This window comes from Pinus tabuliformis, chromosome 3_2, assembly GCF_031772625.1.
Source record: "Pinus tabuliformis cultivar Carrire ecotype Pingquan chromosome 3_2, CPIR1, whole genome shotgun sequence".
Taxonomy (NCBI): domain Eukaryota; kingdom Viridiplantae; phylum Streptophyta; class Pinopsida; order Pinales; family Pinaceae; genus Pinus; species Pinus tabuliformis.
Window position 1 is genome coordinate 473,938,626 of NC_142302.1, and position 19,491 is coordinate 473,958,116.

A 19,491-nucleotide genomic window follows, 5' to 3' on the forward strand; every position below is an offset into this window, starting at 1 on the left:
GTCATTGAGTACAGATCAATGATGGTGCAGCTCAGTGAGGTGCAGCAAGTGGACAAGATGCAACACTATGATAGGTGAAGGAGTCACCTTGGAGAATTAGTTGAAGCAACATGTCTTCAACTGATCTCATGTAGATATAGAAAGTCAATGTGTTGACTTCTGTTGTAAATGTACTATCTCTCTCTCTCTCTCTCTGTTGAACTATTAAAGAACATATAAGAAGAATTCATCAAAGGTTTCCCCACATTGGGGTTTGTCCCTGGCTAGCGCCACATCTTGTGTCCTCTTGTCTTGGCTTGTCTTCTGCAATTTATGTTTATGTTCTATCTGCAGTTTACCTTAATGCTGATGTGATTGCTAATCTGGAAAAGATATTGAGCTAACTATGAAAATTGAAATAAATTGCTCTAAGCATAGAACATACCTAAAATTAACATGGTATCAGAGCTAAGGTGAAGGCAATTCCCAAGCATGAGTGAAATAGCAATCACCAAAGACAGTTGGGAAAGGACAAAAGGATCAGTGGATTCATCATCCCTCTTCAAATTCACCAAGGGTGAAGTCGAAGCAAAGAATATTATTAGAATGGCGCAACAGAAGTTTCTGATGGCCTACCTAAAGATCACTTCAATGGGAAGTCCGGATCTAAGGGTGGAAGGAAAGGCAGTCGCCTTGGTTGTAATAAGTTCAGCCATTATGAGGAGTGTTTGAGGTAGGGACACATCACTTGATGATGGTAGCAATCATTCCAGGGACATCTTCAATGATCAAAGGAATGACAAGTAATGCAGGTCAACAAGGAAACGACCGACTCTTCAGAGAAAGCAAGGAACCCCAGGTATGAAGAATCTAATGTTGTTTTTGAGAAGATAAAGAAGTTTTATCTTGTATTGGCCCTCTCCTTCGGATTATTTGGGAATCTGGCTTATTGATTTTAAAGACACTTCATCGGATAGAAGGGTGCACTCTCTAATTTGGTAGAAACAATCGTGGGATTATACTTGGAGCTGATGCCACCTATCCCGAAAAGGGTGTAGGGAATATTACCCCTCAATTGAATGAGGGTAACTCAATTCATTTACAAAATCTATTTTTATGAACTTGATCACAAGAATAACCTGGTGTCCATTTTGGTAATGTAAGTCAAAGGTTATAGGGTGGAACTCATCGATGGAAAGGCACGTGTTTGAAAATAGAATTTTCAAAGATGTTTTTGAGTTTAGGGTTGTATCAAGTTGCAGGAAGTCCACTGGGGACCATGTCCATTGACACATAGCACCGGAGGTCTATGAGTTAGATGGTGACAGGGATGCCTAAATTCAAAAAGAGCATGAAAGTACATGTCTGAGATGTATTGAAGGAAAATCTTACAAGGGGAACATTCCCCTCATGTAGCAAGTCCACAGGTTTGGAACAACCTGTGGGGTTTGAGATTCATGATCAGGAATCTCATGTATGCATGTGGAAGAAAGCCCTCTATGGCTTGAAGAAAAATTCCCCGGGCGTAGTATGAGAGGATTGATAGCTGTCAGATGAAGCTGAGATTCACTAAGAGTGAAGCCAATCCAAACCATTATTTGAAGGTTGTGGATGATAGACCTCTCATACCAGCACCTTCTGAGGATGACCTATTTCAAACAGGTGTAGACCCTCTCACTTGCAAAATTAAGAGGGAGTTGGATTCAGAATGTGGAATGATAAACTGCAAGCCTGTGACTACCTCAAGGATCTTAACTTTCAAAAGTTATATGGTGATGATGCCGGACCAGATTTGGGAAATGTCTATGAGTTCCATAAACTAATTTGCATTGATGTTCTTGGTGAACTTCCGTCTGGACATATGTTTTGTAGTTAGCATGGTGAGCTCATATTTGTTTGAGCCTCACTGGATTGGTGCTAAGAATCTTCTAAGATATCTTCGGGGCACAATTTCTCATGGATTGAGATACACTGCCAGAAATATGAAGCTGCATGATTATTCGAATGCTGACTGGGCAGGGAGTGTGGAGGATCACTAGAGCACTTCTCAGCATTGGTTCTTTTTGGGTTCTGCTTCGATATCATGGCTGAGTAGGAAGCAGAAGTTGGTTGCTATAACCACCATCGAGACCGAATACATAGCTACGAGTATGATCTCGTATGAAGCTGCCTAGTTGGTGAAGCTCTTTAGTGAGTTGTTTGCACACATGATGAATACCACTGTGATTCTCTATGACAACCAGAGGGGGATTCGATTATTGAGGAATCCCATATTCAATGATTTCTCGAGCAGATAGACATCAGATACTGCCTTATTTGGGATATGGTAAGTCGATGAGCGAGGAGGCTCCATTGCATTAAGACTAATGTACAGATCGCAGAAATTTTGTCAAAGCCTCGGGAAAGATCAAATCTGTGATTTTCCTGAACGACTTGGATTCGTTGAGAGACCTTTGTAAAAGGGTCCTACATGTTGCATACATTGAGCTCTGGGAGCTCTGGGGGGCTTGGGGTACTTACTGGAGAAACATGTGACCACATGGCGACTCACCATCCCCTGGTGGTGCACTATGAACAGGATGATTAGTTCTCATGTGGGCCATGATGATTCGTTCTCCGTGGCGACTGTGGAACGGGATGATTAGTTCTCGTGTGGGCTAGGATGATTCGTTCTCCATGGCAACTGTGGAATAGGATGATTAGTTCTCATGTAGGCTAGGATGATTAGTTCTCCATGACATCCACTGGACAGGATGATTCATTCTCCTGTGGATAGGATGATTAGTTCTCCTATCGAAGTATCCTACCCATGCAGTCTGGGACTCATGGGGAGTACCTCTCATCTGATCAATGAGCAGGGAAATGAGAATAGGGACCATAATAGTACTATCAATGGATGCATCATTGTATATACCATACTCCCTATGCTAGGATGACCTCCATTGATCTGGGATCAATGAAACTGATCTGGGATCAGTATGAGTGGTTTGAGACACTCTCTTGTGATATTGATCTGGGATCAATAAAACTGACTTCAGGTCAGTAAGAGTGATGTGACACACTCTCTTCAGATGAAACTAACTTCGGGTCAGTAGAGAATTGTATGAGATATTCTCGATCAATTCTTCTTCTTCATGGTTCAACAGAGCAGTGCAGGGCACTGATGGCAGAGATAGTATAGTCGGACATATGGATCAGCGGATGGAGTTCTCCCTAGTTGAGAGGGAGTGTTAAAATTGGCAACTAGGGCCAAACTCCATGTGGGTCATCTTATTAATGGAAGCTGATATTTCTCTTGGATCCCTCTCATCGAGAGGTGTAGGATTGATCTAAATATCATCCGATTTCGATAAGTATTCATGGAGATATGAATTTATTTGTGTTATGGGGACAATTCGTCAAGGTCGGCCAACAACCAAATAACCCCCTCTTGTGCTCTACGTTTTAGTATAAATAAAGGAGGACTTTAAGTCATTTGACACACACTCACTCTTGTGATCTCTCTTCATCCTGTTTTGAGTTTGATGAAGGTGAGATCTAGAGGGAGTGCCCTAGGATATACGTTGGGCTAAGTCTCATGATGCCCTAGCCGCAATAAGGAGGATGCCCTAGCAGCAGTCTAGTCGCAGTTAAAGGAGGAACATCTAGACGCAGTCAAAGGGAATATGCCATGCCCTAATCCGCATTTTGAGAGAGACCTTAACGCTGTCATGGAGGAGAGGAGAAGTCTAAACGCTGACCTAAAGGGAGATGCCCTAACTGTTGTTCTATACGAGATCAAGGCACAGACAAAAGACAAGGCTCAATGCAATCAAGGAGGGAGCTCTATCAATTGTTAAGGGTGGCCCTATTCACTATTAAACAGACCCTTATATGCTGTCCTAAGTTGCCCTAATCCACTGTATGTTGAGCCCTTACTCACAGCTAAATTGTGATCCTATTCCACAACAACTGAGCCCTAATACGCAGCTAAGAGGAGGTTCTATACACAGCTGATATAGGCCCTAATTCGTAGCTACAGAAGGCCTAAATCCACTGCCTTATTTGCTTCCCTAGTTGTTGTTTATCTAGCCCTTAATCTGCAGTCAAGAGACCTTACACATAGTTAAAAGGAAGGCCTTAACCACAGCAAGAAAGGGTCTTATCACTACATGAATAAGCCTATAAGGACAACACATTTTCTGTGATAAAAGAAGTTGTTTATCATATGTCTTAAGGATTGTTTGATAAGCCACAGTTATACAGTGAAAGAAAGCGTTTAAGTCTGCTCCTCAATGTTGTTGCATTAATGATGTTTATGTAACTAGGACATTTACTTTAGAGTTGCTATGTGCTAGGCCATAGGCCATAGCATCATAGCAAGGATCTCTTAGAGCTGCTCTTTTGGACTGTTTAGTGATTATGAAGGAAGTTTAGGTCTGCCTCAGGTACCCTCATCAAATCAGCAAGCTTATACATGGGTCAGCTATAAGCATGAAGAATCATGTATTGCAGCAGCATGATGTAGCAACAAGGTATTGCAGCATGATGGAGCAACAGAAGTATTGCAGCAGCATGATGTAGCAACAAGGTATTGCAGCATGATGGAGCAACAAAAGTATTGCAGCAGCATGATGTAGGAACAAGGTATTGCAGCATGATGATGATGATGTATTGAGTATGCCTTTAGTGTATGATTGGGTGAAACACAGTGACATGTGCAATGAGCATAACAATCAGTGAGTACAGATCAATGATGGTGTAGCTCGGTGAGGTGCAACAAGTGGACGATATGCATCACTATGATAGGTGAAGGAGTCAGCTTGGAGAATCAGTTGAAGCAGCATGTCTTCAACTGATCTCATGTAGATATAGAAAGTCAATGTGTTGACTTCTGTTGTAAATGTATTATCTCTCTCTCTCTCTCTATTGAACTATTGAAGAACATATAAGAAGAATTGATCAAGGGTTCCCCACATTGGGGTTTATCCCTGGCTAGCACCACATCTTGTGTCCTCTTTTCTTGGCTTGTCTTCTGCGATTTATGTTTATGTTCTATCTACAGTTTACTTTAATGTTGATGTGATTGCTAATCTGGAAAAGGTATTGAGCTAACTATGAAAATTGAAAAAAATTGCTCTAAGCATAGAACATACCTAAAATTACAATATTCAATATTAATCTTGCCAAAAAATCAACATTATCATTTTGAACCAAAACTGAGCATGCCTTTAACTTCAATATTTCATGCTTTCCATATATTTTATCTATTTGAACTAAACCCTCACTCTTCCAAGAAAGTGGAATCTTCATTTTATGAAAGCCCATCTTTGTTTCTAGGACTCTTCACTATGCTAATTTTCCTCATACTAATGTATGTATCCTCTCCAACTCCTCCTTTAGGATTCAATCTCCTATCCTACTCAAGTACGTTCTTTAAAAGTTTGATTTTTTGCTTTCCATCTTCTAGCATGGGAAATAGAATTTTACTTTCTTTTTTATCTTCATTGGATCCATGATCACCTGGACTCTTTGTTCTTCTCCATGTTTATCACTACACATATCCATTGTTGAATATGCAAGCATAACATAAAATTGATCAAGGAAAATCACGAGTTTCCTTCATACCATCAACAACTTCTTTGGTTTCTTAAATACTTTTTCTTTCTGATTGAATTGTCTTCAATGGTGATGAAATCCCTAAAAAAACATCTAGAGTTGTTCTCTATCAAATTCATTGTTATCTATTCCCCTACATTACTTGCATTTGCTCAATGAGGACAATAAAACTTCAATCTCTTTCTCTTTTTTATTAATTCCTTTTGTATTCTATTTACTGTAATGCATTCTCTCCTCTTGCATTCAACTCTCATACACAAACAATCATGCAACGTTGCAACAACAATAAAATCTTTAATTGTTTTCCTTATCTCATATTCATTGACCATTATCTTGTGCAAATCACATTCTTATCCTCCATCAATTCAATATGTATTAACTTCAAATCTAATTGATAAACTAGAGCACATCTTCTCCATCAACTATATTTAAATTTACATTATTTTTTACAAGAATTACAATTTTAGACATACCTAACCCATGCATTTGCCTTTCATTGACCTTCTCACTTTATAAATGGAATAATTCTTATTCTTCTAAGCCTCATTGTTGGTGTTTCTCTAGATCATAGTATTCATTATAATTTTCTTATATCATCTATAGGGCTTTCAATACCTGTTATTAAAAAACATTTACAATTATCCTAACCTACTTTATTAAACAACTCAACAACGTTACTTGCACTAGTTTAGGGTTCCATTTCAATTACTTCACATTTCAAATTTATTTGATATATTTTTGTCATTAATATTATTTTTATTACCTTTGATATTATCTTTTGCATCATCTACTCTATCTTCAATAACATTCGCCTAGTTGAAGGTTTGATTTCTTTCATTATCATGTGGTTTTGTATTACAAATAGTTCTCTATTTCTCAAGCTCGTTCTCTATTGTTTTCTCTAGTAAACATACATAAACAACAAATAACACAATCGATTTATTATTCCTTCTAAAAAACTTATGGTTTCAGTATTCCTTCTACCTATTCACTTGGTATTACCTTCATGTATTCACCATCTTATTCTTCCTAAATTGAGCATTATATCACCAGACTCCTTTCAACGAGATTTAGCTCAAAGAGATTCCTCATCATCAATGACATCCATATACACTTTTTTGGTTTCTTTATTCTTCTAGAGTATTAGATATAACCTTTAGTATTCACAAGCACAAATCATAGGCTTATTCTTCTTCATTTATTTTAAAGCATCTATTTTCTCTTTCATGATTTGTATTCCAAATTTCTTATATATATTTACTTTTACAAAATTCTTATTCTAAGAATCTTCACCAATATCTCTAGTATAACCATCAAATTTCTAACTTCAACAAAAGTTGAACGCATTCACATGGAGATGAAGGAATCTTGATTTATTAAACTCAGTGTTATCTGACAAATCTTGTCTTGCAAATAGAACAGATCTCCCTAGAATCACAATTAATAGCTATAACAAATCAAACAATAAATAAAATTTGTCTCTAGCTAAGCTTGAAAAATACATACCTATTTTACGAATTATATATGCACCTAGATCATTTCCTTGCTTGATTCTTGCTCCAGTTCAATATATGAAGATTAGAACCTACAACACAAAGACAAACCAAAGGATGAAAGCATACTACAATTCAATCTTAAACTAATAAGAAGATCAAGGAGCTCTAACCCAATGAATGCAAACAATGAGCAAGTCATGTAAGAGAAACAATATGTATTGTATTAAAAAGTAAGAGAGGAAGAATACAACCCATGAATTGGGGTCATAAGCCTCCACTCCAAATATCTCCAATCCTCCTTTGCACAAAAAGCCTTCAATCTCTAGTTGGGCAGCATAAGGGCATAAGTTAAGTTCTCAAAAATTAAACCGCTTCTCCATTGAGTAGCGTTGTATTTATAGGAGAGAAGGAGTAGGTTGGAGATCCATTTTCCATGGGATGAGATCCACAAAAATGGGAATAGGTTCCATAATGGGTGGGATTATTTCCATCAATCCTAGGATGAGGTCCAAATAGGTAGGAGCTTGAATCCATGTTGTTAGGATAAGATTCCTCAACAATGATTCTAATATTTACTTTTTATTTTTACCCAGTTAGAAAGGTTGTCAAAAATTTTAGTGGAGAACAGTGCAACACACTACGCAGGTGTAAATTGTCAAAACCTATGGTTTCATAGTTTGCTCATAGGGAAAGTGTGACACTAATTGAAATTAGGGTTTTTAAGCAATGTAATCAAAGATTCTTGTGCTTCTCGGAATGGTTTTTTCTCTAGATTTATAGGGGATTACTAAGAAGGGTTTATCGGGTAGCGAGAGATATGGTTTTGCAGTCATTTGCCTAATGGTGGAAAAATGGTGTGTAACAGATTTCCCCCCTAAAGCACAAAGTCAAAAATTGTGTATCATACCTGAAAATAAAAAATTAAGGGTTATAGTACAATATACTCATGAAATCATATCTGAGGTAGGCATTCCCATAATCAGTATAACATATCAACTCTAGACCTAAGTATGGAAATGTGCAAAGATCCATCTAAATAAATCAAATTCATGGCCACTAGACATACATCATGGATTCATGCCTGAATAGACTCAATATGAACATAGTCATGATCGTACAGTGTGAATCTGTATTAGTCATGAAAACTCCATGCAACCTGGATGGATGAAACTAGATATAGCGTCTTCATCACTACCAATTGATAGTATGAGTCTAACCATGTGAATGAATTTGCCGAAGTTGAACATTTTAGACACCATATGAATTAGACTGGTCAGTGATGAGAATCGTTAACAGATGCGAGAGGAACCATTAAGAGTGTCAATGGCCCTCAAGGTATGCTAGTGTAATCCATGAAGTGTGAATCAATGATCTGAAGTTGAACACTCATATACTCTTCTAACTGAAGGCCAATGATGTGAACCTATCATTAAAATAAAGGAGACCTGCCATTGAGGCATTCAAGTTCCAAGGCACTGAAAGGAGTTTTTAAGCCAACTTCCTAAATAATGTGTTGAAGTCAATAAGAAGTGACCCGTCACAGGAGGGCTTTGATGTATTCCCCATCAATGGCATGAAATAAGTATCAATATTTTGAGTAGGAAAAACAAAGTAATTCGAGACTGACTTAGGAATGGCCTATGTGTTATAGACATTTTTGGGCACTTCAACCCCAATCATACATGTCCATAAACCAAGGGCCCCTAAGTCCCTAAAAGTGTTGCTTCACACTCTAAAGGAACAAGGTCAGCTGATTACATCATCTCCCAGAAGTTCTCCACAGAAAACTGCTCAGAATTGGTCAAAGCTGGACCATACAGACTGCCTAGTGTAGAGGGTGCGATGCATCTCACCTGCTCAGTGTAAAGGGTGCGATGCATACTGGAAAGCCCTTCTGTACGGTGCAATGGGTGAGAGTAGACAAATGGTAGAGATAGTTTGCAAGGTGGATCGTCATGGAATCTTCCAGAAACTTCTCCTGTGACACTTGCCTCTCTGAATTCACCCAGGGATGAGTAAGAGATCATCAATCTCCAAGTGGAATCAAGAACTATTAGAGAGAGGACACTAATCAAAATCCCAGAAGCGAATAGATTGTTTTTCTTGTCTATATTTGTTTGCTTTATAAACTTACAGACGGAGCCTGAAGTTAAGCTAGCTAGCCTTCAAACTGCATTTGCTATGCAAGTGCAAAGAAGATCAATGCTGCTTCAGTCTATCTCCGAGTTTTGTTTATAAACTGAACAATCGATTTGCAAACATCCTAATTGCCCTAGTGGTGGCTCTAGTAACCTCATTAGATCAGCCCCTATGATTTCTATTTACTGAATATCATTAGCTCGGCCTAAATCCCTGAACTAAGCTGCAAACTGTGACCAAGAACCAAGTTGAAGTCTCATCCCTGGACCATCGCACTTTCTCCTCTTGGGAATCTGGATGCATCGCACCTCCCGTGTGCAGTAGGTGCGCTGCATCGCACTTTCCCTGTGTTGCAGGTGCGCTGATCAGATAAGACCTCTTTTGCTTCCAGATTTTGGTTTCTTTGTTCACTCTCTTCAGCTTTATTCAGGATTTTTTCTGTTTGTGATCAGTATACCACTATGGAAACTCCCTTCCTTTGCATGATTCCGCCTCCATAGTACAAAGAATTGTGAATATTTTTATGTATTGTGCGCCATTTACAATTCTCTTTTACAAAAAGTAACGTAATCAAACCGTCGTCTTTTGATTTGGAAGTGTCGCAAGTGTCGTTTTCAGTCAAAGAAAAGAATTCTATTGTTCTTGATGGTCGATTATACAATTACTCTTGTATTTGATTTGAATTAGTAGTTTTTCAAATGTCGAAAGCAGTTTTCAATTCAAATTCTCAAAGTATCGTCATTATCTTCCTTTCGTTTTTGAAGAGAAATTTGTTAGTACTGTCGCTTTAAAAAGATAATTTAGATTTGTACTTAGCATTCTTCTTGTCATTTGCACATTAAGAAAGCTGAAAACAAATACATGCATGTGCATTTGCATTTAGACTGCTTGTTGGTTTGATTTAGGATAGTGCATCTAGTGTGTGCTCTCTGCTCTATGTTGAAAGAATATCATCTCTCTTTCATTAGTAGCTAGGATTTTCATTGCAAAAAGAATATTAAATGATTGTTTATCATCTTAGATTGCATTTTAGGAATTGTATATCTACATCACGCGGTGAACCTGAAAGGCAAATTTCTTAAGAAAGATCAACTGTAAAATAAATTCAATGAACATAAAAACACTTTGGAACCAGGGAAAATTTTAAGAACCCCCCCCCAAATTTATAAATATAATAATTGGGCGAATCTCCATGGTATATAGGAAAAATGGAAGGCGATTTTATCAATAATATAATATGTATATATAATTTTCTGGCGAATCTCTCACCAAGCATGGCGAATATTTTACTCAATTATAAAATCTTGTAAGAACTTGGCAAGTCTTTCACTAAATAATAAAACTTTGTAAAGTCCTAGTGAATTTTAGCATTGTGAACTCTTAGAGAATTTTTTGAAGAAGTATAAAACCATATATGATAAGAGCCACATGGTGGCAATATCACTATCTTTTTTCACATTTCCACGACATGGAACTTGTCTATAAAATTATAAAAAAACCAACCAGGAACAGGAACAACTCAAATGCTTTGTGATAGCTAGTCTAGAAAAAAGCAACAAATAACATGTCGGCAGAATTGTTCATCGGTGAGCCGCTATTTCATGGGCAATCTGTAAAGGAGCAGTTGGATATCATATTTCCAAATCCGGGAAAGCCTTTCCCATCCCTCACAAGATTTGTTAAAAATGTTGGGTGTCTAGAAGGTGTGGATTTGCTTAAACAAATGTTACAAGTGGATGGAAACAAAAGAATAACAGCTAATGAAGCTTTGCAACATCCATACTTTCAGTCCTACAGGACTATAAACAGCTGCCATAAAGATTAAAAATGGAAATCAGCTACAAATCTCTTGATGACAACACTATCAAGATAGAGGTCGATGCTCTCTTAAAGACAGAGCTGCTGGAAATGGAAGCAGATGCTATGAAGCTGACACTAGTAAAAGATGGGACAGCACAGCTTCCCATAGTGCATCCCACTCTGGGACAATCAGTTTTTTGATGTTTTGCAGATTGGGTTACAGTCTTGCAACTTGTTTTGGATTTGTCACCAACCTGATGTTTTGCTTCTAATTTATTTTCATCTGGTGATAAACAAAGTGTCAATCTTTTCTCAGGATAAAATAGTATTCTTTACAGACATATTAACTTGGCTGAAAAGTCCAGGACAATATGAACAGGACAGCTTCCAGGTTTTTTTGAAGATTTCTCCTATCAATTTACTGCCGGAGGGTTTTCTGTGATTTCTTGCACTTCTGAAATTTAATCAAATTTCTACTTGAAATAAAAGTTCAGAAGAGACTATATCACTAATGCTAAACACACATAATTGAGAAGCCGATATGAAGCATTGTTTTTTTGGGTGTGTTACAACTTTGGTGACCATGCAGCTCAGTCATTGCATGTTCAGTTTGTAACTCCAACTTGAAAGAGTGAAATGTGTGGTGTAGGATAAGAAGCTCTCTGTTAAGGCGCAATTGTTTTTCCCCACAATTCTAATATCTAGATTCTATCTTGTTCATGTCTGTGTCAGGTGATGTTTCTTTTCATGTGCATGTGTTTAGTCAGATATAAAATACTCAAGTTCTCACCAGCCTGGGCTACAGTGGCCATTCTGATGATCTATTTCATACTCATTGCATTTTCTAATAAAATGACATTATATTCATTTAAATTATGTGATTGAAATAGGGATACAAGAGCTTATTTGTATTTGAAGGTCTATAAGGCAGAGTATAAGCTCACACCAATCCTTGTTATTCTCTGCAAGAGAAAATCAGTTTCTATTTCACTCCTCAATAACACTGACTAAATCTGAGTTTGAAAATCAGTTAAATTAAGAAGACTAAATCCCAGTTTGAAAATCAGTTAAATTTAGATGAAATTACTCATTCAAAATCATTTGGATGAGGAAATTGTCAAATAATTGTAAGTTGTCGTCTTATAGAACATGAAGGGAGCACATTCGTCATATTCTACCAACTGCAACATACCTACCTTCAATGCACTCTCTGTAAGGACCATAACGGGAGCAAATGTGGACCCATGTACAAATTTTTACTGCCTCAGGGTTTGTTTCGTCCTGTGACTACTAGGTTCGTTAGTCCTTCACATAACTCTCCAACAAAATGAATCCAAGAGTGGAATATAGACTCTTTACACGCAATTTATTTTCTAGAAAGTCTATACAGAGAAATGAAAGTTGCAAGTATAAGAATTATGCTTCAAAAATGAATTTTCTTGTGTAGTGAGCTATACCAAGGGTATGCTTTTGCAAAGTTTTATAACAGAAAAATTTGTCAAGAGGAATTTATTAAGGAAATCTCTTGTTAGAAATGAAATCCAGTTGAGTTGAGATAAAGTCCATAGTTACAAAGAAGTATTGTTGTGGAAAGCAATTCCACTATGACATTCCTGTACATTTTAATACAATATAAAAGGAAATTGATGTGATTTCCAAGCTACTTGAATCCATTGAACACAGAGAGAATCAGTTGAGAACTGATGAATGAACATGGAAATCGATGTAATTCCTAAGCTACTTGAATCCATTTTGAACACAGAGAGAATCAATTGAGAACTGATGAATGAACATGAGCTGAAGCAAAAGGACACTATCATTAAGCTAGTCGACCCTGAAATTGAAGAAAATGATCATGTCAAACAAATCTACTAGCAGTGTACTAATAACGGTAAAATCGACTTGCAAGAAGAAAGTAACTTAAATACCACATTTGTTGGAAAATGAAATCAATCAAAAAATGTTCTAACCAGAGATGAAGTTGATTCAAATGAAAGAAGTTCAAATCAGGGTGAGTTGAACCCAATAAATGAGATGTCGATAATCCCAGGAAAAATCAACTAGAAACAATGAAGGAAATCGATTGAAAATAATTAGTTAATTCCATTGTTAAGATTTCAACTTGGATATCATTTATTGCCCAGGTACATTCTCTTGGAGAAATCGACCTGCATGTTAGGATGTAAATAAGTTCCAATTAAACAGAACATTTTTATTTGAGGGGAATTGAGGTCCAAAAGAGCAGAGTTCTTGGCAGAGGAACAATATAACTGCAAACACCCATTCAATATCTATGACTGTAGATTGAAGTTCTGCAACCTTGGAAGCACTATTGAGTACTTAACCAGAGCTGTAGAATCATTGGTACTTTATTAGATTTGATATGCAATACAATGCTTGATTCGCCTTGATTCCCATTTATTCTGTTTAATTTCTGCATACTGATTCCTACTGATACCGTTCCAACTGCTTGAAACAATAACATTTTCAAAAGGTCTCTTTCACTCTCACTTCAATTAGAACAGTACCCCTTTCTCTACTACATTCATGCACATATGCTTACATTTCCAATTCTGCAGATTGGTTTTCATGAAATTAACCAATACTTGTTTTGCATCTAACGAATTCACATAACTAAACAAAGCACTGAAAATATCACCAAAACTGAGTGGCCTCTCTAGTATTACAAGAAGATTTATTCAAAAGAAACAAGAAGTTATTTTAAACTACCCTAGAACAAGTCCATGTGGATGCTTATTTATGACATGCCACAATGTTGTCCATCAAAATATTTTCCTAAAAACTGTCTCTATATTGGGTTTCAATGGTAGGAGTTTTAGAGTTTTCCCTGATGATGACTTGATTTTAAAATAACTTACTTACTTGGGACCATTCACCCTTAATTTCAGAGGTGGCCGTGGTAGAGGAGGCAGGCACTCATCTAACAGTCGAAAGCCCTTTACAAAGGGGAATGGTACCAGCATAGAGAAGAAACACAGACGGTTTGAAGAGGATGATGGATCTGCCAAAGATGAACGATCAAATAAGGTCCAAAAGCTGGAAAATGATGGTGAATTACAGGCATCTGAGACTTCCAAAGCTGCTGAGGATAATTGAGCACCTCAGATGATTCAGCAGACCATGCCATACGCTTTATTTTTTTTTATTGATTATAGCTTTATTTTCTTGAACAAATTTTGGGTTTCATATTGTATTTCTTGCCTTTTCTTTTTTCCCTACAAAAGGTGTAGGCATTAAAAATTTTGAAGTTAGAGATGTAGGATAGTTTTAATGTTTTGGATTTGAAGGCTGAATTTTTTAAGGTGTAATGTTATAGAACAGCTTTGCAATTACCTGAACTCGAGAAGCAGCATTTCATGGCAATAAAAAATTGCCAAAATATAAATACTATATAATTATAAGTTGAGCTCATATATTTGCAAAATCTGTTAGATTCTTACAATTATTATTCTTTTAGTGATGAGATTAGTATGTTGTTAAGTCAGCAGAATGGTACCTGTCTCTTCAAGTTATTATGTAGCAAAATGGTACCATGGAAGGAATATGACCCACGAACATATAGTGGTGGAATTTTACACAACCTAAACCATTCTTATTGAATTTTGTGGATATTGTCATGATTATGGCTTGGTAATTAAATAAAAAGGAATTAGGTTCAGTCCTTTACAATAAGTGATGAATATGCACATTAGTATGGTGACAAGGTCTTTAGTTATTGCTATTGTTAACCATAAATCCTTCCATCGATGGAAACATTTCTATGGATGAAAAGTGAAAATGCAGTGTGGTGTGTGCTGTGATATCCTTGAAGATGAATAAATGCATTCTACTATGTAGCTTTTAACTTTTGATTCTCATTAATACCATAGTATTCACCGGTACACCTTTGCATTGTCTTCTGTGATATTCAACCTGAATCTTGAAAACCCTGCATCTGTTCATTCCTGATATTATGCAATAAAAATTGCTAGTGTTATAAATGAAATTTGAAAATTAGACATGGCTACTATGTTTTAATAGTTGGTGAATGCTAACCATTAACTATTTGAACCCTTGGTCCTTTTGTTAGACCAAAAACGCATCAGGCATGGCCCTTATGGCACATCAAAGAAGGATCTCAAGCTTCAGCACATTTGATCCATTTGATCAATCAACCTGGCATCCATGAGAACTGGTTAGTAGTGGGTAGTTCTTTCTACGGTTCTCTCCACCACTTCTGAATTGACAATATAGTAGCATTACCAAAAAGTTACTCTTCTTGGTACTTGTCTACCCAGAGCAGTGTAATGAACACCGTAGATCCATTTTCACTATTTACATGAGATTGATAGTAAAAACTAGAAATGTGGACACGACACTGAAAAAATCAGCATGCGAACAAAAGATGCCAACTAGTCAAACATTGCTCAGATCTGCAGCCAAGATAATGGAGTACTGACATCTTGATCTTCCTTTCCGCCCATGAGCTTGCTTCTAACTTCAAGGAATGCTTTAACGAAGTCAATGTTATTGTTCAATCCCCTAATTTTCATACAATCCTTAGCTATTCTTTGAGGTCTAGCATAATACGTCACATTCCTGGCCATATAAGAATATGAAACCACTGTGGCCATGGGAAACTTATAAAGCAACCATAAACAAATGTATTGCTGGCAACAAAACTCACTTCTTTTAATCTTGAATTAAAAGCTTGATGAATTGCTACATCGGCGCAGTCCGTAATCTTCCAAAGAATTGTTTGTTGGCAAAATGCCCACACTATGATCTATGCTACTAAGTGATACCGTATCATCATCCACCCCAAGCATGGCAAGGGTGAGATGGGTTTGTATATCATGCCCCCCCTGATTTTCTACAATGTCATCCTCATCTGAAGTATCCATATCCTTGATCATTGTATTCTGGCACCACGCCCAGTCAGTCCTCTCATCTTCTCCTTGTAGTAGTTTTAAAATCTGCCATTAATCATATCTTGGTATTAAAGAGTAAGCAGAGATGAACAGATGTGGTTAACATAGAGTGTTTTATAGCTAAAAGAAAATGTAAGAGAAATTGCACCCTAAAGTAATTTTTGCAGGTAAAGAATACCCTCAAAAAACACACGAGGTAGTAAAAACAAGCCCCTGAAGCATATAGAAATGAATAGAGGAAGATAAATTACTCGGCTCATGCAAGGACGGTAATGAGATGTTTCCCTTAGACAAAGCGTAGCAGCAAGCATCATTCTATGCATTTCATTTGTATCATAAACATTTTGCAAACATTTGTCAGCAAGACTTTCCATATTCCCATCCTGTAAGAGTGTTCTTGCCTGGTTTCAACATTTACAGAAGGTTAAACATGAGCCCCTAATAAGGATAATCAATATAAATAAACATGAAGAAGAGAGTCAACTGTAAAAACCAGGACTTACCCACATAATCAGGCTTTCTTGACCCTTGGGACTTGCTGTATCAATTGGCTTCCTTCCAGTTATTAGCTCAAGAAGGACCACACCAAATGCATACACATCCGTCTTCTCATTAACCTTTCCATAAACAAAGTATTCTGGAGCAAGATACCTGTCAAACTACAATCACAATTAGTGAATTTACAAATTGGATAGCTTTAATCTGAAAATGGCCAATCGAAACTGGGAAGATGCTTACATACCCAAATGTTCCTAAAACATCGTTGCAAGTGATATATGAAGATGTTGGTGCCCACCTTGCTAGCCCAAAATCTGACAACTATTATAATAACACGCACATTAATTCTGTTGAAATTTTTCATTAGTGCAGAATTCCAAGTTTCAGTTTACAAGTCTAGATCACTAAGATCTCTTCAAATACTGAATTGTGCAATTTAGTCTTGATTCTTCTTGCAGTAAAAAGATTTATACCTGTGGTTCAAACTCTTCAGAAAGCAAGATATTGGAAGACTTTACATCTCCATGAATGACAGATTGAGAAAAGCCATTATGCAAGTAATCTAATGCTTCAGCAACTCCTACAGCCACTTTTAATCGCACTTTCCAAGGAAGTATTGGCTTTTCCTCTCCTCCTGAAAAATATATACATAGTCAATAGCTAGGACTATAATCAAATCTCAGAAAAGAGAAAATGAAAGACCCTGCCATACAATACATAACACTATGATGCTTAAAACGTACTACTGCTTAATATTTCTACACGATTTCATGATTCTTAAAATGCAATACTATTGAGTATATACCATGGAGATTCTCTTCAAGGTTTCCTCTGGATACAAAATTATACACCAGAAGGCGGTTAAGGCCTTCTGCACAGTAACCGATAAGTGTAATGACATGGTTGTGCTTCAATAGAGTAAGAATCTCAACTTCAGAAAGAAGCTCTTGCTCTGTTTTGGAAGATGAATTCAAGATTTTCACTGCCACCGATTGTCCATCAGGAAGAAATCCTCTGTACACCTTACTGCAGCCTCCTCTTCCTATAAAATTCCCTGCAAGAATAAGGATGTTACATAATTGAATTGAGTTCACAAGGTTAATATACATTTCAAGGGAAATTTCCCATTCAAAACAGAAGCACAGAAATGAAAAACTCCATGAGGAAAACTACAAATGCAACCTGTTGAAAAACCAGAAGTAGCAGATTGCAACTCCTGATATGTAAAATGCCTGCAGGTTTTACTTTGACAAAGGAACTCTAATCTCCTTGCCAAACAATTTTCTTCTCGATCAGAATCATTCTGCTGACTGCAAGGAAACCCTTCTTCTTTAGAGCATGCTTCAATTGGTGCTACCTCATTTGAAGACCGAGCTTCATGTTCATAGTTGCAAACCTTCTGCATAATCTGTCCTTTCAAATGAAGCTCTCCAGTTGCCTGTGTAAGCCTATTTGGCAACTGTAGTGCCCATTCAACTACAGATGTTTGTTTTGATGTAGACTGTGGAGTAGGAAGCTTGGTCAGTGAATCGGCTCCACGTAAGAGGGGCCATCCAGGTACTGATTCTCCTTTCTCTGTAATCAGTCCCGAAGTCGCCCTTTTGGGAACCTTTTGGTTAAGAACTACCCACTACTAACCAGTTCTCATGGATGCCATAACAAAAGGGAGAAGCATGCCAAGGAAAATGGCATGAGTAAAGAAGAAATTGAAAAGGAGATTTATGAGTTGAAGGAGAGATTCAACATAGTCAAAATGAGGCTTGAAAGAGAATACCAAAGGTAGAGATGGGACCTAAGGAAGAAGGCCAAATTACTTGTCAGAAAAAAGATTTTAAGAGGAAGACCCCTAAAGCTAGAAAGCTAGGGAGGAAGATGAAGCACCTGTTGAGCCTAAAGTTGAATTAGTTCACTATTTTGAACCAGAGCAGGGAATAGTCCTTGATGATGAGGAAGATGTTGAAGAGAGACTATCAGAGAGTCTCATGGACTGCATAAAGAGTTCAAATCAACATATGGATTTGTTGATAGAAGATATGGTGGAAAAAGCATCATAACAGTAGAGGGAGCTACACAAAGAGGATGTCGATGAGACAATAAATGAAAGTCTCATGGGAGGTTAGCTAGAAGTGCTCGTAACATATATACCATATGGGGCTAAAGAGCTTGGTGATTATGATACTGATGCTATGTGTATAGATGCAGATGATAAGGATTTTCAAGAGGGACAATCATTCATAGTTGTCATAAGAATAGAAGAAAGAGGAGTACCTTCCTAAAGCATGGAAGGAAGACAAAATTTGATGTTGGAGGCATCAGAAGAGGCCAGGTAACCTTTTATTTTTAAAATTGGTGAATTTTATGTGAATGCATGCTTTGCATGTGAGGAGAATGGACAACTGGTCCAAAAGGAGAACGAGAGCACTAAATTGATCCAAGAAATCCAAATTGAGGTAGTAGATGGTAGACAATCCTCAAGGAAGGATGAGTTTCCAAAAGGAAAAAACAATGCATAATGAAGCCAAGATAACCTTGCAAGCAATTTTCAGAAGTGACCATGGATCCTAGCAGCCATGTGAAAGATGGATAACAAAACCAAGTTTATGTTAAGACAAGGAAGGAGGCAAAATTATCCCTCAAATGTCATTAAGGAGGAGGCCTTGAACAATCAAAGAATGCATCTATAAGAGAGAAATTGTAGAAGAGGGGATGAACAACATCATGATGCAATGTTCTTTAGAGATCGGTTGATCAATCCAAGGTTTAAGGATTGGCTTGAGTAACATTGTTCAAAGAATGCAATCAATAAGACAAAGGTGTCGAGCTTATTGCTGCAACTGGAGAGCTTGGTTCAACAACAAGAATTATGAATGTTGGCACCCAAGGTATAGTACAATTAACCACAAAGAGAGACTCATTGTACTTAGTTGTAATATATAGACTGTTGTATAGACACTCTATATAATAGTGCAATTTGTCTTATAGCTTTACTAATTCTTTAGCAACAGTGCAATTTGTCTTCTTACCCTCCACAAGTCTTAATAATCAATTCT

General features: G+C 37.1%; 2 protein-coding genes across 2 annotated transcripts in view; both read right to left on the reverse strand.

Annotated features, from left to right (window-relative positions):
* The window catches only part of LOC149181354 (ADP-ribosylation factor GTPase-activating protein AGD7-like), a 67,930-nt gene extending 52,311 nt beyond the window's left edge, over positions 1-15,619 (reverse strand). The window contains exon 1 of the mRNA XM_089414159.1: positions 15,473-15,619. Coding sequence (XP_089270285.1) covers positions 15,473-15,619 — 147 coding nt within the window. The remainder of the gene's footprint in view (positions 1-15,472) is intronic.
* Positions 15,372-18,380, reverse strand: LOC149181355 (protein kinase STUNTED-like). Its single transcript, XM_089414161.1, has 7 exons — positions 17,624-18,380; positions 17,247-17,495; positions 16,915-17,075; positions 16,686-16,762; positions 16,447-16,594; positions 16,195-16,344; positions 15,372-15,988 (listed from the first exon to the last, which is right to left on the reverse strand). The coding sequence occupies exons 1-7, from the start codon at positions 17,844-17,846 to the stop codon at positions 15,716-15,718; spliced, it is 1,281 nt and encodes a 426-aa protein (XP_089270287.1). The 5' UTR covers positions 17,847-18,380; the 3' UTR covers positions 15,372-15,715.
* Positions 18,381-19,491: the final 1,111 nt, after the last annotated feature.

What these genes read in the sequence shown, in the direction of transcription:
- LOC149181355 (XM_089414161.1), bottom strand. Translation starts at nt 17,846, where the DNA reads ATGCAGAAGGTTTGCAACTATGAACATGAAGCTCGGTCTTCAAATGAG. An exon ending in GATGTTTTAGGAACATTTGG is followed by an intron (nt 16,595 to 16,685) that starts GTATGTAAGCAT and finishes GTAGTTTGACAG; the next exon opens with GTATCTTGCTCCAGAATACT. An exon ending in AAGAAAGCCTGATTATGTGG is followed by an intron (nt 16,345 to 16,446) that starts GTAAGTCCTGGT and finishes TGTTGAAACCAG; the next exon opens with GCAAGAACACTCTTACAGGA.